This window comes from Rhinolophus sinicus, chromosome 18, assembly GCF_057876585.1.
Source record: "Rhinolophus sinicus isolate RSI-liver-muscle chromosome 18, RSI-T2T, whole genome shotgun sequence".
Classification (NCBI taxonomy): domain Eukaryota; kingdom Metazoa; phylum Chordata; class Mammalia; order Chiroptera; family Rhinolophidae; genus Rhinolophus; species Rhinolophus sinicus.
The window spans coordinates 39,773,831-39,800,622 of NC_142518.1; the positions used below are offsets into that span (position 1 = coordinate 39,773,831).

The 26,792-nt window shown below is 55.4% G+C and overlaps 2 protein-coding genes, 2 long non-coding RNA genes, 2 other non-coding genes and 1 pseudogene across 6 annotated transcripts in view; 3 read left to right on the plus strand and 4 right to left on the minus strand.

Annotated features, from left to right (window-relative positions):
- Positions 1-21,928, minus strand: part of LOC141569613 (uncharacterized) — a 99,348-nt gene extending 77,420 nt beyond the window's left edge. The window contains exon 1 of the long non-coding RNA XR_012493303.2: positions 21,009-21,928. This is a non-coding gene — a long non-coding RNA (uncharacterized LOC141569613). The remainder of the gene's footprint in view (positions 1-21,008) is intronic.
- On the minus strand, positions 1,737-9,174 carry LOC141569706 (melanoma-associated antigen D4). The gene is made up of 13 exons (XM_088794796.1): positions 9,045-9,174; positions 7,885-8,102; positions 6,761-7,594; positions 6,178-6,381; positions 6,010-6,073; positions 5,707-5,786; positions 5,233-5,324; positions 4,541-4,620; positions 4,406-4,448; positions 3,933-3,995; positions 2,889-3,003; positions 2,105-2,551; positions 1,737-1,942 (listed from the first exon to the last, which is right to left on the minus strand). The coding sequence occupies exons 2-12, from the start codon at positions 8,092-8,094 to the stop codon at positions 2,117-2,119; spliced, it is 2,220 nt and encodes a 739-aa protein (XP_088650922.1). The 5' UTR covers positions 8,095-8,102; positions 9,045-9,174; the 3' UTR covers positions 1,737-1,942; positions 2,105-2,116.
- Positions 3,237-3,366, minus strand: LOC141569795 (small nucleolar RNA SNORA11). Its single transcript, XR_012493590.2, has one exon. It is a non-coding gene; the product is annotated as a small nucleolar RNA SNORA11 (small nucleolar RNA).
- On the plus strand, positions 11,995-19,519 carry LOC109439105 (melanoma-associated antigen D4). Its single transcript, XM_019719320.3, has 13 exons — positions 11,995-12,213; positions 13,156-13,373; positions 13,664-14,497; positions 14,877-15,080; positions 15,185-15,248; positions 15,472-15,551; positions 15,934-16,025; positions 16,638-16,717; positions 16,810-16,852; positions 17,263-17,325; positions 18,253-18,367; positions 18,705-19,151; positions 19,314-19,519. The coding sequence occupies exons 2-12, from the start codon at positions 13,164-13,166 to the stop codon at positions 19,137-19,139; spliced, it is 2,220 nt and encodes a 739-aa protein (XP_019574879.3). The 5' UTR covers positions 11,995-12,213; positions 13,156-13,163; the 3' UTR covers positions 19,140-19,151; positions 19,314-19,519.
- LOC141569794 (small nucleolar RNA SNORA11) lies at positions 17,893-18,022 on the plus strand. Its single transcript, XR_012493589.2, has one exon. It is a non-coding gene; the product is annotated as a small nucleolar RNA SNORA11 (small nucleolar RNA).
- Positions 21,929-23,964: 2,036 nt separating the features above from the next.
- Positions 23,965-26,100, minus strand: LOC141569612 (COP9 signalosome complex subunit 4-like; annotated as a pseudogene).
- On the plus strand, positions 25,707-26,405 carry LOC148754604 (uncharacterized). The gene is made up of 2 exons (XR_016019922.1): positions 25,707-25,837; positions 25,962-26,405. It is a non-coding gene; the product is annotated as an uncharacterized LOC148754604 (long non-coding RNA).
- The last annotated feature ends 387 nt before the right edge of the window (positions 26,406-26,792 follow it).

Genomic DNA, 26,792 nt, shown 5'->3' on the forward strand with positions numbered 1-26,792 from the left:
CCTTCCTCTCTGACCACCCTGCTCTCAGCACTGCCCCCTGCAGGGTCGGGGGAGTGGGATCCTGGGGAGGCCCTCCCTGGGGAAGGGGTGTGGACAGGGGAGAGTGCTCTAAACCTGCAGGCCTGGGGACTTGGTGACCTCCCCAGCACCCTGTCTCTGACGGCTGCTTTCTCCTCCTTTCCAGATGAGCTGCCATATCTCAAGTGCCCTTTGCACACTGTGCTCAAACTCACACCTGTGGCTTACGGTGAGAGCCTCACATCCATCCATGTAAAGGCATGTTTTCTTTACTGTGCGCACAACAGGGTCCTGGGAGGTTGCCAGGGTGAGGGTACCAGAAACGTCATGTATCATTCACCACACCAGGGCTGGTGTCCCAGGCATCATTCATCCGTCCCCTGCCCACCCACACACACACACATAAACACAGACACACACACACACACAGGCACACGCACATCTCAGGCCACGTGCCTGGAAACTTAAAGGCAAGGGGGCTCCATTTCTGTCAGAATCTCAGAATGTCCTTGTGGCCAGGCAGGGACCCAGCAGGCAGGGAGGCAGAGATGATAGCACCAGGCAACAAGGCAGAAGACCCACCTGAAGCCTGTCTTTAGGGGAGGGGTGCAGACAGAGCCAGTTTCCTGGGGGTGAGACCTACACACTGCCACAGGACCCTCCACTCAGAAGGGCTCCACATGTGTGGCTCAATGCTCTACTGTTGTTCTCTTGGAATTCTTACTGATTTTTGAGCAAAGGGGCCTGCGTTTTCATTTTCCACTGGGCCCGGCAAATTATGCAGCTGGGTCTACGTCAGGATCCAGGTCTGGCTGAGAGAGGAGAACCTCTTCTCAGGGAAAAGAGGCAATGGGGACAATGGCCCTTAACTACTCTTAATCTGGGGCCTTGTCCTCCCAAGGTGTGAATATCACTGGGGGACCCAAGGAAGCTCCGGACACTGTCCCTGCCTGCTACTGAGCCTTTCCCAGGGGCCCTAAGTGTCTCCGCCCTCACTGTCATCCACTGGAGGAATTGCAGAACTAGCTGCCACCCCCTCGCCCCAAACCCGCAAGGATCACCCAGTCCTTGAAGACACCAGGACTGGCCTTGGCCTCACTGGGACAGCCCTGCTTCCAATGAAGGGCTCCAGAGCCCCAAACAGGCCTCAGGTCACAGCCACAGGCAATGGGCTTTCAAGGTCTGCATGCAGCTATGTTTTCCTTAAATCTACTCTCAGCAATAACGATCTTCCTTCTGCCTGCTGGAGGGGAGAGAATGTCACCGCGAGGCCTACCTCATTGTCCTTAAGGCCCTGTCTGAGGGATGAGGTCCTAAAATTGTGTGGATGATGAGGGAAGGGTTCCAGGACGGTGCCTCCAAAGGTGGGGACGGGGAGGTGGGCCCTGGTGGGTGTCTGTGGACCCTGTCCCTTGGTGGGAGGGACAGTGGCACCAACCCACAGCCTCCACTGCATCCCGTCCCCTGCTTCCTCCCTCCCCACCCCACCCCGTTGGGGTCTAACTGGGGCGGCACCGTGTAGGAAACCACATAACTACATGGACCGGAGCTTCTCGAAACCCATGATCTCAACACTCACAGGCACCTCTGCGTCTCCCAGTGCCCTGACCGCCTCTTAGGCAGAGGCGAGCCTCCCACCCCACCACCACCAATCCCAGACAGTGGACCACGGGCCACTCAGAGCAACACGTGCACCGGTAACGGAGGAAACATCCCAATTCATTTTGCAACTTTAATGTAACACTGATACCAAAAACATGACAGCACGACAACAGCACACAATGAAAGCAGGAGGGCAAAGAGAGCTTAGTCTTGCATGCCATCTTCCGTCGGCAAGCAGAGGCTGCCTAGAGTGCTATGTGAACATGGAGTCTGAGGAGGCACTCTGGCTGGGTGAGTGATCGCTGCAGTTCATCAGCATTGTCTATAAACACAGGACACAAAGGCACAGACAGAAATAGAAATACAAGTGAAACAGTGAGGGATATAAAGAACAAAACAAGGGTCTGCCGCACACTCATCGTTCCCACTCCCCACGCCAGACCTTCCCCCTGACTTCCCACAGCCCCCCCTCAGTCTCACTTACCACCTGAAAATCCTACTGGATCCAGGAGAAGAAGTTGGCACTCGTTCTGGCAGCATTTCTGGTGCGGATGGTGGAGCTGGTGCTAGGGCCATCTAGGATGGTGGTGTTGGCCCCACCATCGGTGCCACTGCTGACGCCAGCTCTCCAAGTGGCCCTCCTGTTGGCACGGTTGCTATTCAGAATGTACTGATGGTATCTGGCCCAGAAAGCAAAAGGGATCCTGGCCCAGGCGTCGCCAAAATCTCCATCTTCATCCCAGGACAGGAGCTCCACCTGTATGTCGTCCCAGCTCCACCGTCCAATCAGAGCTTCATCCCCGATGTTCATCTGGGCCCTCATCTGGGCCCTGGCATGTTCCTCAGCCATATCCACATCCATTGTCTTGAAAGCATCATCCACAGCCTCCAAGAAATGAGCCTTCCATTCCTGGGGGTCTCGGTTCTGATTCTGTGATGGAATAACAGCAACCGTCCTGACAGCTACCCCACGTCCACTGAGCACCTGTTCCCGCTGTTCACCCTCCTCTGTGCTGTGCATAATCACTATAAAAATAAAGACCACTGGAGTCGGGCCCCTCTCATTCTGGGCCAGACCTGAGGTTTCGCCCCATCCCTCACACGTACGTTCTACGTTGTGAACACGGGTGAGTTACCTAGGAACCTTTCTGAGCCTCAGTGTCCTCACTGGACAGACAGACAAACAGCCTAAGGAGGCTGTGACCGACAGACAAGGTATGGGAAAGGCCAGCCCCTGGGCCTGGCCCCCAGCAGGGGCTCTCCGTTACCTGGGCAATGAATCTCAGCACCCTCATCTTGCTGGTCTCGTGGCGGGCCCGCAGGCCCCAGAGGAATTCATACTCAGGTGGGCTGCTATTGGGGATCTTCTTGTATTCCAGGTACCTCAGTGGACAGGAAAAGAAAACTTTTGCCTCCAGCCAGGCAGACCTGTTGTTGTTGTGCTAATGGCTCCCAGGTGGCCCCTTCCCAGCCCGGATTCTGAGAATCCGTACCCAACTCCCAGGGTTTCCACCTCCAATACTGAGACCTTCAAAGCCCTGGGCCATGGGTCAGGACCAGCAGCCATGGGGGAGGTGCGGGGGCGGGGGGGGGGGTAGGTGGGTGGGGGTGGGGGCATGTGTAGGGTGTTTGTTCATAGGAAGGCCACAAGTTTTGTGCCCCTTGTCACAATGACCCCGGATTCCTGTCGGGTGTGTTGTAAACAGAGGAGCCATTTCTTCAGGCCCCCTGCTCTGAGCACACCCCACCACAGGGTCTCGTCCGTGGTCAGGCTGAGCCCTGGGACAGTCCACCATAGAAAACGACTGTGAAGGGAAGAAATAGCCCAAGAGCAGCAGCGTGCTCCGTGTACACTCCTGACCGTGTGTGTGCTCACAGGTGCTAGTGCACCTGTGTGAGTGCGCACATGTTCTCCGAGGACCGAGGACAGGGTGCGCCCTGGCCAGAAAGTCAGGAGGGCTGGGCTTCAGGCCCAAATGGGCCCCTTAGCAGCCGGGGCCATGCTCAGACTTCCACTCTCTGAGCCCCAGGTTCCTGAGATGTAAAGCAGGGGAAATTCTCCTACAGCCTGCAGGGCAGGTGCTGAACGATGTGATGGTCATAACACACCCCGCACTGTGTTCTCAGTCAACGTGCACCCCTTCCTCCCCCCCCCCCCGAAGACTGCCCTGGAATTCTAATCCCACCCACACTCACCCAAGAGCCCCCATCCCCCTATTGTTAAGATACAGGACGGGGAACGGCTTCCTCAGCCAGACCAGCACACGAGGAAGGCATGTGTGTGAGACAAAGTTACCTCGGTAATTACTTACTTCTGCTTCACAAAGTCATCTGTAATGAGCTTCCTCAGATCGCCAAGGAATGGGTGCCTCATCCTGAGGGCAAGGAAAGGAGTCCATAACTAGAGGCGGTGGCAGTGCCCGGATGTGGGCAGGAGCACTCCCTAACAGGATTGAGAGCATCCGGCCTGAGGGACAGCCCCATGAGGCCTGGGCATGCAGCAGAGGTGAGACAGCCTCTTGTCAGTGATGGCCTACATATGGGTTTCATGGAGCCCCCAATTCTGATGGTTTCTTTTAGATCTCCTCTGGGGATAGAGAAGAGACATGGAGCAGACAGAGGGCTGAGAGTTCAGGACCATTTCCCCATGCACCCTGGTGAGACCCTCTGCGCTCTGCCTGGTCCAGGACGCCAACTCCCCTGCACCAGACCACCAGGCTGTGGCTATCCCGGGGCCTCTTGTGCCCCAGGACAATGCTGAGGGGCAGTGAGAGCCCAATCATACCCAGGGCGCAGTCCCATCTTGCGTAATGCCTCCCAGAGGACAGCTGTGGGGGGAGATGAGGAACAAGAATTTAGAACATGTGGGTGAGACTGGGGGCAGGCTCCCCCACCCCCAGCTGCAGGTCCAGCCACTCACCCTCACTGGCACGGTTGCCATTCATGAAGATGACTCCCAGAATCACCAAGAGGAGACTCAGCCTGGGAGTGTCCTTGGTCCTAAAAGTGTAGAAAGAGGGATCCTGTCCAGCAGCCATTTGCCCAAGAGACTATTGCCGGCTCACCCAACTAGCCTTGCCCAGATGCTCCCCTACTGGGCATGGCTTCCAACTCTGCGCATGGCTTGCTACCTGATCCAGACAATTCATGCCTCCGCTTGAGACTACATCGCTTCATCCATCAGATGCGGATGCTAACACGCCCGCCCACGATTCTGCTGAGGGAGGCGTTAGGCGGGGAGCAAACACTTGCCAAAGGTGTGTCCAGAGGCACATCCACACCTTCCCTTCCCTTTTGCCCATGGGAGCTACACTAGACAGGAAGCTCCCCCAGAACCAACCACTCTGCCACGCCTGGGCCAGGCACTTAGCAGGAAGAGGAAAGCAGCAAGAAGCCTGCTTTCTTGGAAGGAGGGGAATGAGGTGAGCGGGGGTGAAACACTGACCGTAGCAAGGCCTTGCCCTGGCTACTACCCCTTTCATCTGGTAATCATTTGGCACCACTAACTGTGGGTGGGCATTGTGCTAGGCCCTCCAGGCCTGTTTTCCCGTTTCTCTGAGAGGAGGGGAAGGCACCGCCTAGGAAGGCCACGACTCCCCTGCCCTTTCTCACTTTCCCAGGAGGCGAGCTGAAGAATCCCGAGTGCAGACAAGAATGTACAGGTGTTCTTCCTTGTCAATCTCCTTCAGGTGGATCCCGAACTTCTACACGGGGAGAAAACAGAATGTGAGGTCAAAAATCTGTGCTTGGTGTCCTGCAAGCAGTCACTCCATTATTCCCTGTCACAACATTTCCTAGGCAGGGAGCCCAAAGTCATGGGGGAGGACAGAAAAAGAGAGGCTGCAGAGGAACTGGACTGTGGGAGCTCTGGCACTAGCTGAGGCAATGGGACCCACTTCAGGAGACAACAGACGCTCAGAGAGCATGAGGGAGAGGAACCCAGGGGAGTTCAGTGTGCAGTGGAAGCTTCCAGGTGGAGAAGCTAGGCAAGGCTTCCGGAGGAGGCTGTACTAACACTGGGCCTCCAAGGCTTCCCTGCCGCCGCTTTTGTTCCACAGAGTTTTCCCCACCCCTGCGCCCACCCACCTTTTCCAGGGTGTATGTTGCTCGCTCAATGATCTCAGGGAAATGTTCGTCGTATTCTCGGATGACATCCTTCAGCATGTCTACAGGCGGCGGGAGGTGAAGAGAGAACCTGGGCTGAGTAGGGGCCACAGAGCTGCAGCCCCTCGGTCAGCCCTGCTGAGGGGAGCACAGTCAGGACCTGGTACTGTGCACATGGAGCCATCAGCCAAGGCCTGATGGGTGGGGGCATGTGATGGGGGGCCCCCTGGGGAGGGTTGGGGGAGGAGGGAGGGCAGAGCTCAGGGAGGGGCCACAGTTGTCCACCTGAGCGCTTGATGGGGATCTTCTTGTAGTCCTTAATCATCAGATATTTCACCAACTTATTTGCCTGGAGAAGGAGGAGCACATGGGGAGGTAAAGGCATGGGTGAGCCCACAAAGAGCTGACCCACAAGGGAGGAGGAGAGAGAGGGGTTAAGGGCGGACTTCTTACCCTCTCTTGCAGAAGGGTCACGTTGCGGGGTGGCAAGCACAGTATGTGCCTTGAGGGTACCTGGGACCTCAGGGCCATCGGGGGCCGAGGGGCCATCTGAGCCCGCACCGTCAATGAGGGCTGCGATGCTCTCCAGGTTGGTGGAACCGCGGGAGGCTCTCTCTCCTCCTCGCTGCTCTCATACTCATCATCCAGGTGCTTGGACTGTAGCATTGGGGAGAAGAGAGACCCAGGGCTACCAAGCTTACTGGGCCAAAGCCCCTGGCAACATCTTCACCAGAGCAGGTACTTGGAAATAAGAGTAGTGGGAACAGTGGATGACACGTGCAGAGTGCATACTAAGTGCCAGGCACTGAGCCAACCTCTTCGCCCTCCAGGCCTGAGGGTAGGGACTAGGTAGAGTAACAACATGCTAGCACACTTGTGTTAGAGAAACTTGGACAAGCTGAGAGAAGAAGAGGGAAGGGGAGAGGAAAGGGAAGGGAAGGGAGAGGAGGGGAGGAGACAGGAGGGGTGAAGAGGAGAGGAGAGGGAAGAGAAAGGAGAAGAGCAAGGGGGTTTGGAGAGGGCAGGGAGGTCTCACCTTCTTAGTCCTCTTGCCTCCCATCCTGGCCCAGGGCTCAGCACTGTTCTGAGCAGCGGCAGCTGCACCCTCAGGCTCAGGGGCACTGGTGGCCATGTTGGCCTTGGTAGCAGCTGCTGCCGCAACATTCTGAGGCTCCACCCACCGAGTCTTAGCAAGAGCCTTCCCAGACTTGGTCGTCTTGGGCCGGGTGGCTGCCCCCTCTCCGGCATATGCTGCTGCCTGGGGCATCCCGGAGGCAGCGCTGGGGCCCTCTGCAGCGGCCTCTTGGGCGGGGGCGGGTCTCTTGGGGCGTGGGAAAGCCATGCCACTGACACCTGCCGGCTGGGCGAAATCAAAGACATCGTTCTGACCCAGGAAGGCTGTCTTGGGCCGGGTGGCATCCACCTCACTGGCACATGGAGCCTGAGAGGAAGCGCAGGCAGTACTAGGACCCTCAGTAGCAGCTTCCTGGGCCTGGGAGGATGGCTGGGACTGTAAGGAGGTTGCTGGAGCCCCAGAGGCGGCCATCTCACTGCTGACTGGCATCTGGGAGCTGCGCAGAGAAGCAAGGGTTGTGTCAGGGGTGCCTCCTTGAGCCTCAGCCACGTATGTCCTGGGCTGGGTATCTTCTCGTGAGGCCTGGTCTGTGGCCAGCGGGTAGCTAGCGACCACCTCATTGTAGGCGGCTCGCGCAACAGCAGCAGCAGCCCGAGCGGCACGGTTGGAGGCGGCTGCGCGGGCTACGTTGGCAGCACGGTCGGCCGCCTCATTGGCAAGTGTTTCCGGATCCAACTGAAATGCCTCCATCAGAGTCTGGGCCAGCATAGGGTTTTCCAGTTCCCAGGGCTCATTCTGCAAGGCCGGAGAGAAGGGTAAAGGTAAGGCAGACAACTCTGCACACTAGCATCATGGTTCCATGTGCTGTCCAGCCTCTTCCAGGCAGCCAGCCAGCCTCCACTATCCCTCAGAGCCTCCCCAACCCCCTTTCTCTCAGCAGGAGAGAGAAGGTTTGGTTTGGGGAGCCTGGGCAGTCCGGTCCCGTCAACCCTCCCCTTCATCCACACCCCTCTGCAACCACCACCCGCCCCAGCCCCACCGCCATTTAGCAGGGCCAGCAGGTGGCCAAGAAGAGGGGGCCTCACCGTCAAAATGCGAAGGCCTGGACCCAAGCTCCCAAAGGCTCTGAGGAGACGAATGTCAAAGCTGGTGAGGGTGCCATAGCCTCCGAAAGCACCAAATTCTTCATAGTCGTTTCCTTCAACCATGTCTTCCTCCCCGACTTCATCGCTACCCTCATCCATGTCTTCAGCGTTGTAGCTTTCCGATTCCATGCGGAAGCTTCCCTCAGCCATGCTCGGTCCTGAGGAGAAGAGAGCTCAGCCTGAGAGGGAGGGTGAGGCCTCTTCAGGGGGAGGGGCGGGATCCAGTGGAGGCGGGATCTCTCAGGAGGTGGGGTGGGGGGCATCATCCGTAACTAGGCAGTAGGGCTTGGGGGGAGGCGGGAGGTCTGTTGGGGGTAGAGTCTACCAGAGACAGAGCCCAAGGAGAGGGACAGAAGAGGTCGGAGGACACCCCGCACTGGATGGGGGGTTGTGGTCGGGCAGGCTCCCCATCCCGGCATCTCGATTTGCATAGAGAGGTGGACTGGCAGGTTTGGGTCTGAAAGAGCCCCAAAGGGGATGGATGCATTGAGAGAGGGAGAAACAAAGGCCCTGAATTTAAGGGCTGGAGCAGGGGGCCAGGATGAAGGGAGAGCAGATGAAATGTGAGGGCTCAGACACACAGGGACCGCGGAAAGCTCTGGGAAACTGAATCCCAGGGACCCTTTGGTTAGGTCTGGGCGGGGGTGTGTGGGGGGATTCAGGGGATTCCGGTGAGGTTGGACTCATACTGGCACGATAAGGGTGGATGGGGTGGGGGCCTCGGACTAGGCGAGGCTCCAACTGGAGCGCTGGAGGTCTCAAAACCCAGGATTGCAACTCCAGGACGGGGGCAAAGCGGTCAGCTGGGTGGGAGTGATCTAGGAGTGGTTGGGTGGGGATGGGGCCTGGGTCTAAGGCCGCTCAGCCCGGAGCACACGGGTGTGCTAAATCGGTTCGGATCGTGGGCTCTGGTGTCAGCAAGGCTCGGATCCGGAAGCCTGGGTCTGGTGGCAGGGGTGGACGGGGCTCCTATCTAGACCGCGGGTCTAATGGGGTTGGGTTTCTGAGTGCTTGGGCTTTGTTCAGTTCCAGGGGTTGTGGTCGCGGCGTACGGGGTTCCACTCGCCCTCTCCCGGTCCTGTCTGGGGCTGGGTCCTTACCTTCCCTGGGGCTCCAATGGCGTCGGTCCTCAGCACCAGTAACCCCGCAGCCGCGCCCTCGCCTACTGCTGCCAGCACAGCAGCTCCGACCACCCCGCCCCTTTTCTCCGCGTACCCCCCCCTCCCCGCGGCTGGGCAGCCTGCGCGTGCGCGGACCCCTCCAGCCCGCCGGCGTTCCCAACAAAAGCCAGTTCCACCAGGTCCCCAGTGCGCATGCGATTCCGTGGGTAGGTGGGCGGGGTGGGGGGGCGTTTTCTCCTTCCCGCCAGGTTCCCCTCCCCCCTCCCCACCGCAGGCGCCTGCACTCAACACCCTGTGGTGCAGTTCAACCCACCCAATCATCTACCCTCAGCCCCCCACCTTTGCAGCCCTGGCCTCCCCCTTCCCCTTAAGCTCCTCCAGTGTGTTCTGGCATCCACTATGCCCACCTTCCCCAGCATGACCCCTAGGTCACAAATACAGAGGTCTCTAGCTGAGTCTCTAACTGCCACAAACGAAAGGCAAATGGCCCGAGGATGCCAGTTCCCTCTGTGTTCCCTTCCACTATACATTTCTGTGGCCGCCAGGCACACTGGGAACATCTGCTTCCTCAACCATTCTTTATGCAGCTTGTACATCACAGCCAGATCTTCCCTGGGAAGTGGATGTCAGCACCCCCATTTTACAGATCAGGAACCTGAGGCACAGACACATTGCATGAACTAACTACACAAGGCCACCGAGTCAGTGAACAGAAAATGCAGAATTGGGGCCTGGTTCTTTCTGACTCCAAAACCCATGTTCTACTAGTGCGGGCTGGGGAAAGAGGCACCCTCCCCTCTTCAGTTTGAGTGAGAGCTCCATCCCCCACCTCCATCCCCTGCCCTGTACACATCTGTCCCAAACAAGCCAGTTTTGTGTTCTCTGAGACCTAAGCTCATGCTCTGCACCTGGGAGGACCCAGGTGGAGGCCCCCAGCCCCACCCCCTGCCTGCTCTACGTGGGTCCATCCAGGTGTGGGAATTGCTCCTTGGGGTCCACTCCCCGACTGTCAGGCCTCTTCGCAGAGAGTGGCACAAACACGCTGTCCCTGAGGCCTTTCCGGTGCCCACTGCAGTGGCCAGGACAATCAGGCACTTGTGTGTCTGCGCCATGGCAAGTCCTGATTCAGAGTAAATGTTTGTCCTGGTGCCTTCCGGGGCTGGGGCCTGGGGCAGCTGTGGTCTTGCGAGAAGAAGCTGGGCCGGGCTTCGGAATTCCAGGGATGGAGTGCTGGGCCAGTCTGTCGCTAGCTGTGTGAGCCCGCTCGGGTCAATGGACATCTCTGAGTCTTCCAGAATGACTGGAGAGTCTGCTTTGGAGGCAGAAAGTGCTATGTTCTCATCTTTTACATATACCATAGAGGACTTTTATATTTGCTTTTATCCAGGCAAGAAGCTGGGAGAACTGGGTAAGCCGAGGTCTCACCTTGTTAGTTTCCCTTCTCTCTGGATAGAGTTTACAGGTTGTAGCACAAGGAGACTGAAAACGAACAGAGACCAATGGATAATCTGAGTGAAGGAGACAGAGCTGAGAATTCCAGGAGGCCAATGTAACTAGAATTTGCTGGGAATGATGGAGAGGAGAGAGCTGCACAGAGAGGTTTCTCACCTGAGTGCAGTGTATAAAAAGGCAGGAGTGGTGGTTGTTGACTTCCGTTACCTGGAGTGAGTAGTTATGTGGATAATGGTGCCATTTAGTGAACTTGTTAAGATGGAGTTTTAAAAACAAGAGGGATGTAAAAGATTCCAGTCATTCTGGAAGCACAGCGACACGTGTGTCCTTGAGTAGGACCCCAGTAAGTGCTCCTTGCACTTGCCATTTTGCATATCGAGAAACCAGACTCAGAGATGTCCATTGACCCGAGCGGGCTCACACAGCTAGCGACAGACTGGCCCAGCACTCCATCCCTGGAATTCCGAAGCCCGGCCCAGCTTCTTCTCGCAAGACCACAGCTGCCCCAGGCCCCAGCCCCGGAAGGCACCAGGACAAACATTTACTCTGAATCAGGACTTGCCATGGCGCAGACACACAAGTGCCTGATTGTCCTGGCCACTGCAGTGGGCACCGGAAAGGCCTCAGGGACAGCGTGTTTGTGCCACTCTCTGCGAAGAGGCCTGACAGTCGGGGAGTGGACCCCAAGGAGCAATTCCCACACCTGGATGGACCCACGTAGAGCAGGCAGGGGGTGGGGCTGGGGGCCTCCACCTGGGTCCTCCCAGGTGCAGAGCATGAGCTTAGGTCTCAGAGAACACAAAACTGGCTTGTTTGGGACAGATGTGTACAGGGCAGGGGATGGAGGTGGGGGATGGAGCTCTCACTCAAACTGAAGAGGGGAGGGTGCCTCTTTCCCCAGCCCGCACTAGTAGAACATGGGTTTTGGAGTCAGAAAGAACCAGGCCCCAATTCTGCATTTTCTGTTCACTGACTCGGTGGCCTTGTGTAGTTAGTTCATGCAATGTGTCTGTGCCTCAGGTTCCTGATCTGTAAAATGGGGGTGCTGACATCCACTTCCCAGGGAAGATCTGGCTGTGATGTACAAGCTGCATAAAGAATGGTTGAGGAAGCAGATGTTCCCAGTGTGCCTGGCGGCCACAGAAATGTATAGTGGAAGGGAACACAGAGGGAACTGGCATCCTCGGGCCATTTGCCTTTCGTTTGTGGCAGTTAGAGACTCAGCTAGAGACCTCTGTATTTGTGACCTAGGGGTCATGCTGGGGAAGGTGGGCATAGTGGATGCCAGAACACACTGGAGGAGCTTAAGGGGAAGGGGGAGGCCAGGGCTGCAAAGGTGGGGGGCTGAGGGTAGATGATTGGGTGGGTTGAACTGCACCACAGGGTGTTGAGTGCAGGCGCCTGCGGTGGGGAGGGGGGAGGGGAACCTGGCGGGAAGGAGAAAACGCCCCCCCACCCCGCCCACCTACCCACGGAATCGCATGCGCACTGGGGACCTGGTGGAACTGGCTTTTGTTGGGAACGCCGGCGGGCTGGAGGGGTCCGCGCACGCGCAGGCTGCCCAGCCGCGGGGAGGGGGGGGTACGCGGAGAAAAGGGGCGGGGTGGTCGGAGCTGCTGTGCTGGCAGCAGTAGGCGAGGGCGCGGCTGCGGGGTTACTGGTGCTGAGGACCGACGCCATTGGAGCCCCAGGGAAGGTAAGGACCCAGCCCCAGACAGGACCGGGAGAGGGCGAGTGGAACCCCGTACGCCGCGACCACAACCCCTGGAACTGAACAAAGCCCAAGCACTCAGAAACCCAACCCCATTAGACCCGCGGTCTAGATAGGAGCCCCGTCCACCCCTGCCACCAGACCCAGGCTTCCGGATCCGAGCCTTGCTGACACCAGAGCCCACGATCCGAACCGATTTAGCACACCCGTGTGCTCCGGGCTGAGCGGCCTTAGACCCAGGCCCCATCCCCACCCAACCACTCCTAGATCACTCCCACCCAGCTGACCGCTTTGCCCCCGTCCTGGAGTTGCAATCCTGGGTTTTGAGACCTCCAGCGCTCCAGTTGGAGCCTCGCCTAGTCCGAGGCCCCCACCCCATCCACCCTTATCGTGCCAGTATGAGTCCAACCTCACCGGAATCCCCTGAATCCCCCCACACACCCCCGCCCAGACCTAACCAAAGGGTCCCTGGGATTCAGTTTCCCAGAGCTTTCCGCGGTCCCTGTGTGTCTGAGCCCTCACATCTCATCTGCTCTCCCTTCATCCTGGCCCCCTGCTCCAGCCCTTAAATTCAGGGCCTTTGTTTCTCCCTCTCTCAATGCATCCATCCCCTTTGGGGCTCTTTCAGACCCAAACCTGCCAGTCCACCTCTCTATGCAAATCGAGATGCCGGGATGGGGAGCCTGCCCGACCACAACCCCCCATCCAGTGCGGGGTGTCCTCCGACCTCTTCTGTCCCTCTCCTTGGGCTCTGTCTCTGGTAGACTCTACCCCCAACAGACCTCCCGCCTCCCCCCAAGCCCTACTGCCTAGTTACGGATGATGCCCCCCACCCCACCTCCTGAGAGATCCCGCCTCCACTGGATCCCGCCCCTCCCCCTGAAGAGGCCTCACCCTCCCTCTCAGGCTGAGCTCTCTTCTCCTCAGGACCGAGCATGGCTGAGGGAAGCTTCCGCATGGAATCGGAAAGCTACAACGCTGAAGACATGGATGAGGGTAGCGATGAAGTCGGGGAGGAAGACATGGTTGAAGGAAACGACTATGAAGAATTTGGTGCTTTCGGAGGCTATGGCACCCTCACCAGCTTTGACATTCGTCTCCTCAGAGCCTTTGGGAGCTTGGGTCCAGGCCTTCGCATTTTGACGGTGAGGCCCCCTCTTCTTGGCCACCTGCTGGCCCTGCTAAATGGCGGTGGGGCTGGGGCGGGTGGTGGTTGCAGAGGGGTGTGGATGAAGGGGAGGGTTGACGGGACCGGACTGCCCAGGCTCCCCAAACCAAACCTTCTCTCTCCTGCTGAGAGAAAGGGGGTTGGGGAGGCTCTGAGGGATAGTGGAGGCTGGCTGGCTGCCTGGAAGAGGCTGGACAGCACATGGAACCATGATGCTAGTGTGCAGAGTTGTCTGCCTTACCTTTACCCTTCTCTCCGGCCTTGCAGAATGAGCCCTGGGAACTGGAAAACCCTATGCTGGCCCAGACTCTGATGGAGGCATTTCAGTTGGATCCGGAAACACTTGCCAATGAGGCGGCCGACCGTGCTGCCAACGTAGCCCGCGCAGCCGCCTCCAACCGTGCCGCTCGGGCTGCTGCTGCTGTTGCGCGAGCCGCCTACAATGAGGTGGTCGCTAGCTACCCGCTGGCCACAGACCAGGCCTCACGAGAAGATACCCAGCCCAGGACATACGTGGCTGAGGCTCAAGGAGGCACCCCTGACACAACCCTTGCTTCTCTGCGCAGCTCCCAGATGCCAGTCAGCAGTGAGATGGCCGCCTCTGGGGCTCCAGCAACCTCCTTACAGTCCCAGCCATCCTCCCAGGCCCAGGAAGCTGCTACTGAGGGTCCTAGTACTGCCTGCGCTTCCTCTCAGGCTCCATGTGCCAGTGAGGTGGATGCCACCCGGCCCAAGACAGCCTTCCTGGGTCAGAACGATGTCTTTGATTTCGCCCAGCCGGCAGGTGTCAGTGGCATGGCTTTCCCACGCCCCAAGAGACCCGCCCCCGCCCAAGAGGCCGCTGCAGAGGGCCCCAGCGCTGCCTCCGGGATGCCCCAGGCAGCAGCATATGCCGGAGAGGGGGCAGCCACCCGGCCCAAGACGACCAAGTCTGGGAAGGCTCTTGCTAAGACTCGGTGGGTGGAGCCTCAGAATGTTGCGGCAGCAGCTGCTACCAAGGCCAACATGGCCACCAGTGCCCCTGAGCCTGAGGGTGCAGCTGCCGCTGCTCAGAACAGTGCTGAGCCCTGGGCCAGGATGGGAGGCAAGAGGACTAAGAAGGTGAGACCTCCCTGCCCTCTCCAAACCCCCTTGCTCTTCTCCTTTCTCTTCCCTCTCCTCTCCTCTTCACCCCTCCTGTCTCCTCCCCTCCTCTCCCTTCCCTTCCCTTTCCTCTCCCCTTCCCTCTTCTTCTCTCAGCTTGTCCAAGTTTCTCTAACACAAGTGTGCTAGCATGTTGTTACTCTACCTAGTCCCTACCCTCAGGCCTGGAGGGCGAAGAGGTTGGCTCAGTGCCTGGCACTTAGTATGCACTCTGCACGTGTCATCCACTGTTCCCACTACTCTTATTTCCAAGTACCTGCTCTGGTGAAGATGTTGCCAGGGGCTTTGGCCCAGTAAGCTTGGTAGCCCTGGGTCTCTCTTCTCCCCAATGCTACAGTCCAAGCACCTGGATGATGAGTATGAGAGCAGCGAGGAGGAGAGAGAGCCTCCCGCGGTTCCACCAACCTGGAGAGCATCGCAGCCCTCATTGACGGTGCGGGCTCAGATGGCCCCTCGGCCCCCGATGGCCCTGAGGTCCCAGGTACCCTCAAGGCACATACTGTGCTTGCCACCCCGCAACGTGACCCTTCTGCAAGAGAGGGTAAGAAGTCCGCCCTTAACCCCTCTCTCTCCTCCTCCCTTGTGGGTCAGCTCTTTGTGGGCTCACCCATGCCTTTACCTCCCCATGTGCTCCTCCTTCTCCAGGCAAATAAGTTGGTGAAATATCTGATGATTAAGGACTACAAGAAGATCCCCATCAAGCGCTCAGGTGGACAACTGTGGCCCCTCCCTGAGCTCTGCCCTCCCTCCTCCCCCAACCCTCCCCAGGGGGCCCCCCATCACATGCCCCCACCCATCAGGCCTTGGCTGATGGCTCCATGTGCACAGTACCAGGTCCTGACTGTGCTCCCCTCAGCAGGGCTGACCGAGGGGCTGCAGCTCTGTGGCCCCTACTCAGCCCAGGTTCTCTCTTCACCTCCCCCCGCCTGTAGACATGCTGAAGGATGTCATCCGAGAATACGACGAACATTTCCCTGAGATCATTGAGCGAGCAACATACACCCTGGAAAAGGTGGGTGGGCGCAGGGGTGGGGAAAACTCTGTGGAACAAAAGCGGCGGCAGGGAAGCCTTGGAGGCCCAGTGTTAGTACAGCCTCCTCCGGAAGCCTTGCCTAGCTTCTCCACCTGGAAGCTTCCACTGCACACTGAACTCCCCTGGGTTCCTCTCCCTCATGCTCTCTGAGCGTCTGTTGTCTCCTGAAGTGGGTCCCATTGCCTCAGCTAGTGCCAGAGCTCCCACAGTCCAGTTCCTCTGCAGCCTCTCTTTTTCTGTCCTCCCCCATGACTTTGGGCTCCCTGCCTAGGAAATGTTGTGACAGGGAATAATGGAGTGACTGCTTGCAGGACACCAAGCACAGATTTTTGACCTCACATTCTGTTTTCTCCCCGTGTAGAAGTTCGGGATCCACCTGAAGGAGATTGACAAGGAAGAACACCTGTACATTCTTGTCTGCACTCGGGATTCTTCAGCTCGCCTCCTGGGAAAGTGAGAAAGGGCAGGGGAGTCGTGGCCTTCCTAGGCGGTGCCTTCCCCTCCTCTCAGAGAAACGGGAAAACAGGCCTGGAGGGCCTAGCACAATGCCCACCCACAGTTAGTGGTGCCAAATGATTACCAGATGAAAGGGGTAGTAGCCAGGGCAAGGCCTTGCTACGGTCAGTGTTTCACCCCCGCTCACCTCATTCCCCTCCTTCCAAGAAAGCAGGCTTCTTGCTGCTTTCCTCTTCCTGCTAAGTGCCTGGCCCAGGCGTGGCAGAGTGGTTGGTTCTGGGGGAGCTTCCTGTCTAGTGTAGCTCCCATGGGCAAAAGGGAAGGGAAGGTGTGGATGTGCCTCTGGACACACCTTTGGCAAGTGTTTGCTCCCCGCCTAACGCCTCCCTCAGCAGAATCGTGGGCGGGCGTGTTAGCATCCGCATCTGATGGATGAAGCGATGTAGTCTCAAGCGGAGGCATGAATTGTCTGGATCAGGTAGCAAGCCATGCGCAGAGTTAGAAGCCATGCCCAGTAGGGGAGCATCTGGGCAAGGCTAGTTGGGTGAGCCGGCAATAGTCTCTTGGGCAAATGGCTGCTGGACAGGATCCCTCTTTCTACACTTTTAGGACCAAGGACACTCCCAGGCTGAGTCTCCTCTTGGTGATTCTGGGAGTCATCTTCATGAATGGCAACCGTGCCAGTGAGGGTGAGTGGCTGGACCTGCAGCTGGGGGTGGGGGAGCCTGCCCCCAGTCTCACCCACATGTTCTAAATTCTTGTTCCTCATCTCCCCCCACAGCTGTCCTCTGGGAGGCATTACGCAAGATGGGACTGCGCCCTGGGTATGATTGGGCTCTCACTGCCCCTCAGCATTGTCCTGGGGCACAAGAGGCCCCGGGATAGCCACAGCCTGGTGGTCTGGTGCAGGGGAGTTGGCGTCCTGGACCAGGCAGAGCGCAGAGGGTCTCACCAGGGTGCATGGGGAAATGGTCCTGAACTCTCAGCCCTCTGTCTGCTCCATGTCTCTTCTCTATCCCCAGAGGAGATCTAAAAGAAACCATCAGAATTGGGGGCTCCATGAAACCCATATGTAGGCCATCACTGACAAGAGGCTGTCTCACCTCTGCTGCATGCCCAGGCCTCATGGGGCTGTCCCTCAGGCCGGATGCTCTCAATCCTGTTAGGGAGTGCTCCTGCCCACATCCGGGCACTGCCACCGCCTCTAGTTATGGACTCCTTTCCTTGCCCTCAGGATGAGGCACCCATTCCTTGGCGATCTGAGGAAGCTCATTACAGATGACTTTGTGAAGCAGAAGTAAGTAATTACCGAGGTAACTTTGTCTCACACACATGCCTTCCTCGTGTGCTGGTCTGGCTGAGGAAGCCGTTCCCCGTCCTGTATCTTAACAATAGGGGGATGGGGGCTCTTGGGTGAGTGTGGGTGGGATTAGAATTCCAGGGCAGTCTTCGGGGGGGGGGGGGAGGAAGGGGTGCACGTTGACTGAGAACACAGTGCGGGGTGTGTTATGACCATCACATCGTTCAGCACCTGCCCTGCAGGCTGTAGGAGAATTTCCCCTGCTTTACATCTCAGGAACCTGGGGCTCAGAGAGTGGAAGTCTGAGCATGGCCCCGGCTGCTAAGGGGCCCATTTGGGCCTGAAGCCCAGCCCTCCTGACTTTCTGGCCAGGGCGCACCCTGTCCTCGGTCCTCGGAGAACATGTGCGCACTCACACAGGTGCACTAGCACCTGTGAGCACACACACGGTCAGGAGTGTACACGGAGCACGCTGCTGCTCTTGGGCTATTTCTTCCCTTCACAGTCGTTTTCTATGGTGGACTGTCCCAGGGCTCAGCCTGACCACGGACGAGACCCTGTGGTGGGGTGTGCTCAGAGCAGGGGGCCTGAAGAAATGGCTCCTCTGTTTACAACACACCCGACAGGAATCCGGGGTCACTGTGACAAGGGGCACAAAACTTGTGGCCTTCCTATGAACAAACACCCTACACATGCCCCCACCCCCACCCACCTACCCCCCCCGCCCCCGCACCTCCCCCATGGCTGCTGGTCCTGACCCATGGCCCAGGGCTTTGAAGGTCTCAGTATTGGAGGTGGAAACCCTGGGAGTTGGGTACGGATTCTCAGAATCCAGGCTGGGAAGGGGCCACCTGGGAGCCATTAGCACAACAACAACAGGTCTGCCTGGCTGGAGGCAAAAGTTTTCTTTTCCTGTCCACTGAGGTACCTGGAATACAAGAAGATCCCCAATAGCAGCCCACCTGAGTATGAATTCCTCTGGGGCCTGCGGGCCCGCCACGAGACCAGCAAGATGAGGGTGCTGAGATTCATTGCCCAGGTAACGGAGAGCCCCTGCTGGGGGCCAGGCCCAGGGGCTGGCCTTTCCCATACCTTGTCTGTCGGTCACAGCCTCCTTAGGCTGTTTGTCTGTCTGTCCAGTGAGGACACTGAGGCTCAGAAAGGTTCCTAGGTAACTCACCCGTGTGCACAACGTAGAACGTATGTGTGAGGGATGGGGCGAAACCTCAGGTCTGGCCCAGAATGAGAGGGGCCCGACTCCAGTGGTCTTTATTTTTATAGTGATTATGCACAGCACAGAGGAGGGTGAACAGCGGGAACAGGTGCTCAGTGGACGTGGGGTAGCTGTCAGGACGGTTGCTGTTATTCCATCACAGAATCAGAACCGAGACCCCCAGGAATGGAAGGCTCATTTCTTGGAGGCTGTGGATGATGCTTTCAAGACAATGGATGTGGATATGGCTGAGGAACATGCCAGGGCCCAGATGAGGGCCCAGATGAACATCGGGGATGAAGCTCTGATTGGACGGTGGAGCTGGGACGACATACAGGTGGAGCTCCTGTCCTGGGATGAAGATGGAGATTTTGGCGACGCCTGGGCCAGGATCCCTTTTGCTTTCTGGGCCAGATACCATCAGTACATTCTGAATAGCAACCGTGCCAACAGGAGGGCCACTTGGAGAGCTGGCGTCAGCAGTGGCACCGATGGTGGGGCCAACACCACCATCCTAGATGGCCCTAGCACCAGCTCCACCATCCGCACCAGAAATGCTGCCAGAACGAGTGCCAACTTCTTCTCCTGGATCCAGTAGGATTTTCAGGTGGTAAGTGAGACTGAGGGGGGGCTGTGGGAAGTCAGGGGGAAGGTCTGGCGTGGGGAGTGGGAACGATGAGTGTGCGGCAGACCCTTGTTTTGTTCTTTATATCCCTCACTGTTTCACTTGTATTTCTATTTCTGTCTGTGCCTTTGTGTCCTGTGTTTATAGACAATGCTGATGAACTGCAGCGATCACTCACCCAGCCAGAGTGCCTCCTCAGACTCCATGTTCACATAGCACTCTAGGCAGCCTCTGCTTGCCGACGGAAGATGGCATGCAAGACTAAGCTCTCTTTGCCCTCCTGCTTTCATTGTGTGCTGTTGTCGTGCTGTCATGTTTTTGGTATCAGTGTTACATTAAAGTTGCAAAATGAATTGGGATGTTTCCTCCGTTACCGGTGCACGTGTTGCTCTGAGTGGCCCGTGGTCCACCGTCTGGGATTGGTGGTGGTGGGGTGGGAGGCTCGCCTCTGCCTAAGAGGCGGTCAGGGCACTGGGAGACGCAGAGGTGCCTGTGAGTGTTGAGATCATGGGTTTCGAGAAGCTCCGGTCCATGTAGTTATGTGGTTTCCTACACGGTGCCGCCCCAGTTAGACCCCAACGGGGTGGGGTGGGGAGGGAGGAAGCAGGGGACGGGATGCAGTGGAGGCTGTGGGTTGGTGCCACTGTCCCTCCCACCAAGGGACAGGGTCCACAGACACCCACCAGGGCCCACCTCCCCGTCCCCACCTTTGGAGGCACCGTCCTGGAACCCTTCCCTCATCATCCACACAATTTTAGGACCTCATCCCTCAGACAGGGCCTTAAGGACAATGAGGTAGGCCTCGCGGTGACATTCTCTCCCCTCCAGCAGGCAGAAGGAAGATCGTTATTGCTGAGAGTAGATTTAAGGAAAACATAGCTGCATGCAGACCTTGAAAGCCCATTGCCTGTGGCTGTGACCTGAGGCCTGTTTGGGGCTCTGGAGCCCTTCATTGGAAGCAGGGCTGTCCCAGTGAGGCCAAGGCCAGTCCTGGTGTCTTCAAGGACTGGGTGATCCTTGCGGGTTTGGGGCGAGGGGGTGGCAGCTAGTTCTGCAATTCCTCCAGTGGATGACAGTGAGGGCGGAGACACTTAGGGCCCCTGGGAAAGGCTCAGTAGCAGGCAGGGACAGTGTCCGGAGCTTCCTTGGGTCCCCCAGTGATATTCACACCTTGGGAGGACAAGGCCCCAGATTAAGAGTAGTTAAGGGCCATTGTCCCCATTGCCTCTTTTCCCTGAGAAGAGGTTCTCCTCTCTCAGCCAGACCTGGATCCTGACGTAGACCCAGCTGCATAATTTGCCGGGCCCAGTGGAAAATGAAAACGCAGGCCCCTTTGCTCAAAAATCAGTAAGAATTCCAAGAGAACAACAGTAGAGCATTGAGCCACACATGTGGAGCCCTTCTGAGTGGAGGGTCCTGTGGCAGTGTGTAGGTCTCACCCCCAGGAAACTGGCTCTGTCTGCACCCCTCCCCTAAAGACAGGCTTCAGGTGGGTCTTCTGCCTTGTTGCCTGGTGCTATCATCTCTGCCTCCCTGCCTGCTGGGTCCCTGCCTGGCCACAAGGACATTCTGAGATTCTGACAGAAATGGAGCCCCCTTGCCTTTAAGTTTCCAGGCACGTGGCCTGAGATGTGCGTGTGCCTGTGTGTGTGTGTGTGTCTGTGTTTATGTGTGTGTGTGTGGGTGGGCAGGGGACGGATGAATGATGCCTGGGACACCAGCCCTGGTGTGGTGAATGATACATGACGTTTCTGGTACCCTCACCCTGGCAACCTCCCAGGACCCTGTTGTGCGCACAGTAAAGAAAACATGCCTTTACATGGATGGATGTGAGGCTCTCACCGTAAGCCACAGGTGTGAGTTTGAGCACAGTGTGCAAAGGGCACTTGAGATATGGCAGCTCATCTGGAAAGGAGGAGAAAGCAGCCGTCAGAGACAGGGTGCTGGGGAGGTCACCAAGTCCCCAGGCCTGCAGGTTTAGAGCACTCTTCCCTGTCCACACCCCTTCCCCAGGGAGGGCCTCCCCAGGATCCCACTCCCCCGACCCTGCAGGGGGCAGTGCTGAGAGCAGGGTGGTCAGAGAGGAAGGGGGCAGAGAGGAGGCAGGAGGGCCCTAGGGAATGCAGACAGACTGTGGGTCCCCCAGGAGGGTCGGGCTGACCACCTTGGAGGTGGCCTAGCTCCTCACTCACAGTGCAACCATGACGCCAAGGCAGGCCTTCCTCCCGCCGCAGCCTCGGTCGGGCCTTCCACAGGCTCCCCCACCACACAGGCCCACGGTACACCTGAGCAAGTGTTTTCTGACACCCTGCTGAGCGCCAGGGCCCTTGGTTGAGGTGTGCACGCACCCGGGCAGCCCCCACAGCTTTCTCCCCACCCGGGCCTGCACCTTCTGACTCCTCTCAGTCTTGTTGATGGATGAGCGTTCCTCGATTCACTTGTTTCCAGTTATTGACTACTACGCATTACGTTTTCTGAATATTCACTTACCATGTTTTGTATGGGCCTAGGTTTTATTTACCAGACAGCCCTGAGGGGAGGGGATGATCAGGTACATTCCAGGGATGAGGAAAGTGAGGCTCTGAGAGGGAAGACACTCGCCCTAAGGCACACAGCTAGGAAGTGACAGCACTGGGCTTTGAACCCAGAACCCTCTGAGTTCGAATGTGTGCTCTGCCCACTGCAGTCTGCTGCCACCGCCTTCAAGGGGCTTGCAGGGTCCTGGGGGCAACACCCCCACTTCTCACCACTCTTTGATGACACCCACCCAGTCTGCCCTTACTGCTCCCAGAACCCCACCCCTCATCGCTTCCCACCCCTGAGGTTCATCCTGGGCTTTAAGGTGCCTGCCAGCGCCCTCCCATCCCCCTGAGACATCCGGTTTGGCGATTTCCTGTTTGCCCATCCCCTTCGTCCTTGTATCTTTGTCACCATCACAACCAACCAGGCCCCGGCCCGGCCCCAGCACTTTGGTGCACTATCTCCTTCCAACCTCACTGATACTCTGCAGGGGTTACTGTTCCTCATGGAACACACAACAGCTCAGACTCAGAGACGGGAAGCTACCTGCCTGAGGTCTCTGACCCAGCTCTGCCACCGCCTCCACAAATGATCTTGGCCCCACTTTTCCTCTCTCTGGCCCTCAGAGTTCCCATCTCTCAGGCACAGGATTGGACTAGGTTGTACTCTGAGGGTGCCCCAGCTCTGAGATCTGCATTCTTAGTCGCATCATCTCTCTGGGCCTCAGTTTCCTCACCTGAGTAATGGGGGTAGGAGCCTGTCCCCAGCCCTGCCTGCCATAGCTCCCAGCTGTGAGCAGCTGGTGTGGTCTGTGCACGAAAGCAGGTAGGAAGTAGGAAAAGCAGGGTGCAAACAGGACGTGCACGTGCTGCCCACACACTCCATGTGTGTCTGAGAGGGCAGGGCACCTGGAATGCATCTGGGATCGACATCCCTCCCTGACCCCCTGAGCCCCGTGACCTTGGGCCAGTCAGTTCACCTCTCAGAGCCTCCATTTCCTCACCTGCACAGTTGGGTCACAGTGCCCGCCTTACAGCACTGAGCAGCGGAGATGTGGACGGTGTCAGAAATCTAGCAACACAAGGACCCCCATTCCAACCCTTGTCACCTTTTTCCAGAGAGGCGATTGAGGACCCGGCAGAGGAAATGACTTGTCCAATGTCAAGTTCTCAAGTGCCCCAGGTTTCAATTCTGCATGACTCCATCTTACAAGTGCCGTTGATTGTGAAACTAGCAAGGTAGAAATGATACAAGTCTGCAGGACATTGCACACTTCAAATACAACTTTGCACTCACTGTCCTCACACACCCTCACAGTATTCCGGAGATGCCATCACTTCAGCATCTACGTCAGAAATGGACTCTCGCACTCGAAGGTGACACAACCGTCCCTTGCCAGGCCACCTGCCATACTATGTGGTTCAGCAAATGTAGGTAATTTTCTTTGAAATAGTTGACATATCCACAGGTTACAAAGTCTGAGAAACGAAGTGAGGTGTACACACTCAATGGCCACATAGAAGAAAATTAAAAACCCTGTAGGTGCTAAGACTTGATGAAGATGTGGAGCAAAGAACTCCCCTACACTGTCCATGGAAGTCTTAATTCGTACGAGGGCTTTGGGAAACATTCGGGATTAGAGCATGTTGATATTTCAGGCGGCCTTGAAGGAGGAGCTATCAGACACAAAGTCTAGGCAAAAGTGAATGTGCTGAAGGCAGACAGGGAAGAAGTGGGAAGATGTAACTCTACTACGAGTTACCCGTTGCTTTTAGCCACGAATGTGAGACAGGTGAGAGCCAGAGATTCATGTGCCTGATGGGATGACAGCAGCTTCACATTATGCTTTAGCCTGCTTCTGAAAGTAACTAGGCAAACGTGGGGTCCTGGCAATTGGAACGGGGACAAAGGGAGGAGCCCTAGGACCAGGTCACCCTCGCAAATATCCTCCTCTTGCTTCCTTCCCTCCATATGGAAAAAGGGCACAAGGCACAAGGTTGGGATGCAGCAGGAGCAAGGGCAAGGGCAAGAGCAAGCATCATTGTAGAAGGACATTCCCCAGGAGATGGAGTCCAACCTCAGCCGTAGTTTCGAATTCTTGTCCTGAAACACATCTTTGTTCATCTGCTTGGGGGTGGGGTGGGGAGGGCAGGAGAGGCTGGCTAGAACCCCCAGCTTGCTGCTCGTAAGTAAAATCCTTTAATGAATGATAAAGCCCCAAACGTGTGTTTTTTGTTGTTGTTTTTTTTTTAATTTTATTAAATTTATTGGGGTGACAATTGTTAGTAAAATTACATAGATTTCAGGTGTACAATTCTGTATTACATCATCTGTAAATACCATTGTGTGTTCACCACCCAGAGTCAGTTCTCCTTCCATCACCATATATTCATTATAAGAGGTCTACGTTTTGGGTATTGCTTAGCAAACTCAGTTCCTCCAAATGAAACTAATAGTCAAGGTTTATTTTTCTTTCTATATTGAATAAGTTGGACAGGTAACACTGTGTAAATCTAAGGTGTACAGCATGGTACTTTCATATGTTATATATTGTAATATTGTTGCCATTGTAATAATATTTATCACACTGCATACTTACAGTACGATGTTGTTGTCTACATTCAATATACTATACATTAGATCTCTACGGCTCCTTTAGTACTCATTACAAGTTTGTACCCTTAAACACCATCAACCTCATCCCCTGCCTGACCCCCCACCTTCATTCCCTGGTAACCCCCATTTTACGGTTTTTGTTTGTTGATCTTTTGGCGTGTTTTTTTTTTTTTTTAATTTAATTTTATTTATTTATTTTTTTTTGCTCACTTCTCCATTTATTAGAAGAACTACATTTGGAGAGGCACAAAGCACTTTAGTTTTACATGACTACAAAGTTATCACAAATCCGAAACTTTTTAGTCACAGATATTTCCCTTACTCCGCTTAAAGAAAAGCTTTCAAAACATCTGAGTTAGCTTGATACACAGAGACCCTGAATATACGGGAACTACATATTTTTAAATGCCTGTATTTCCCGCTTTAATAATGTCCTCTTTAAATAGAACCCAGCACAAAAGGGATTGAAATATGCAAGGTTATGATGCAAATGCTTTGGAGATAGTGAGATTAATCTGTACAACATGGGAAAAGATATAGTGTGCACAGAAGTTCTAGAAGGATGCACTGAGCCATCTGGGCTTCCATGTCTTGTGCCGTCCATTCTGGTGCTGTCTGACTAATTTTCTCCAAAAGGTTATTCACTTGGAAACAAAGCAATTGGATCTGTTTGCCCCATGTTGGCAGGGCTTCTCGTGTTTCAAAATGAACTATTCCCTCAATCTGATCAAAAAAATAAAAATAAATAAATCTAGTCTTAAGTCCTTGTGCTATCATTTGCGATGCTATCTTTTCTGCCTTAGCTGCAGGGATCTCTAAAAGAGCTCCAAGTTCTTCAAGGGTGATATTATTATACAACTTACTTGCAGACAACAAATTGTGTTCAATGACAGCTCTGTCCAAGATGCTAGAACCATCCGCTGTAGTTGCTTTTTGGTGGGCATCAGCATGGCAGCAAATTCTTGCAGTTGATTTCCTCTGATGAGCCTATCCAGGTACATGTTCTCTAGGATCCCATAAGCAGCAAGTTGCTGGCACCTTTGTTCCTTAGAAGGAATAGCTAGCATTTGAGAACGCTGCTGTCCTGCTGATGCTAAGGTGGTACAGTGCAAAGCATGTTTTAAGGCCTCTAGTCTTTCTCTTTCGTGCACTATTGTCTTGTAAGAGAGCTCATTGTACTTTTGTGCAGCTTCGATGAATTTTCTTCTATAATCAAGAACACGTGCACAGCATACCTTATAATGTATCTGTAACTGTTCATCGGTTGGTTCATTCTGAAGCAATGATGCTCAATGTATGTAAGCCTCTGCCTGGACGGGATCATCATCCTCTAGATGTAGCCGAGCAGTCTTCGGATGAGTCTCCAGTGTATAATCTACCTTGTACTGTTTTTGTCCTTTTTCCAAAGGAACTACCACCAACACTTGGGCTGCATTTCACCAACCTTCTTCTTTCTCGTATATGGATCAAGATGCTGTCTTATGGAAGCAACCTGCTCCTCAAATGAAATGACTCTAGGCTGGATCTTTTCCAAGGTAAAATGATAGATTTCTTTGGCTGTGCTGTCAGGCAGGTTAGGGAGATGTGTGCAGAAATCAGTCAGCAACTGTCGAGAGATCATGAGGCTGACATTCTCATTTACCATTGTTTCCGCAAAAGCTTTCAACGCTTCTAGTTGTTCTGCCCCAGATAACGGAACGGCTTTTCCCAGGATCTGAAGATACTTGCCCGCCAGATCTTTATGAGAACCGCTCGAATTCATGAACTGGGCCAAATACTGTCGCACGGCTGCCGCCATCTTTCTTCCAGCTCCTACTGTTTGTTTCTTCTTTACACGGTTGAGATTTTCAGATTCCACATGTAATTGATATCATATAGTACTCGTCTTTCTTTGACTTGTCTAGTTTAGCATGATGTGCTCAAGGTTCACCCATGTTGCCACAAATGGCAGGATATCATCCTTTCTCTTGGCTGAATAATATTCCATTCTGTATATATACCACACCTTTTTTATCCTTTCATCCATTGATGGGCATTTGGGTGCTTTCCGTATCTTGGTTTCTGTGAATAATGCTGTGATAAGCATTAAAGTGCATATATCTAGTCAAACTCCTGTTTTCATTCCTGAGGGTATACATCCAGCAGTGGAATAGCTGGATCATAAGATAGATCTATTTTTAATTTTTTGAGGAACCTCCATATTGTTTCCTGCAGTGGTTGGAGAAAAAGATGCAGAAAAATGAAATTGGATGCCTATCTCACACCACTCACAAAAATTAACTCAACATGGATCAAAGACGTAAACATAAGAGCTGATACCACACAACTCCTAGAAGAAAATGTAGGCAAGAAGCTCAATGATATTGGTCTGGCAATGACCTTTTTTGGACACGATGCCAAAAGCGCAAACATAAAAAGCAAAAATCAACAAATGGGACTACACACATCAAACTCAAAAGCTCTGCAGATCAAAACAAACAATTAACACAA

Bases quoted from the DNA above. Each gene is read 5' to 3' on its own strand.
- LOC109439105 (XM_019719320.3), top strand. From the start codon at position 13,164: ATGGCTGAGGGAAGCTTCCGCATGGAATCGGAAAGCTACAACGCTGAA. The intron at 16,718-16,809 runs GTGAGTGGCTGG...CTCCCCCCACAG, and splicing joins TGGCAACCGTGCCAGTGAGG to CTGTCCTCTGGGAGGCATTA. The intron at 18,368-18,704 runs GTAACGGAGAGC...ATTCCATCACAG, and splicing joins TGCTGAGATTCATTGCCCAG to AATCAGAACCGAGACCCCCA.
- LOC141569706 (XM_088794796.1), bottom strand. From the start codon at position 8,094: ATGGCTGAGGGAAGCTTCCGCATGGAATCGGAAAGCTACAACGCTGAA. The intron at 6,074-6,177 runs GTAAGAAGTCCG...CTCCTTCTCCAG, and splicing joins TGACCCTTCTGCAAGAGAGG to GCAAATAAGTTGGTGAAATA. The intron at 2,552-2,888 runs GTAACGGAGAGC...ATTCCATCACAG, and splicing joins TGCTGAGATTCATTGCCCAG to AATCAGAACCGAGACCCCCA.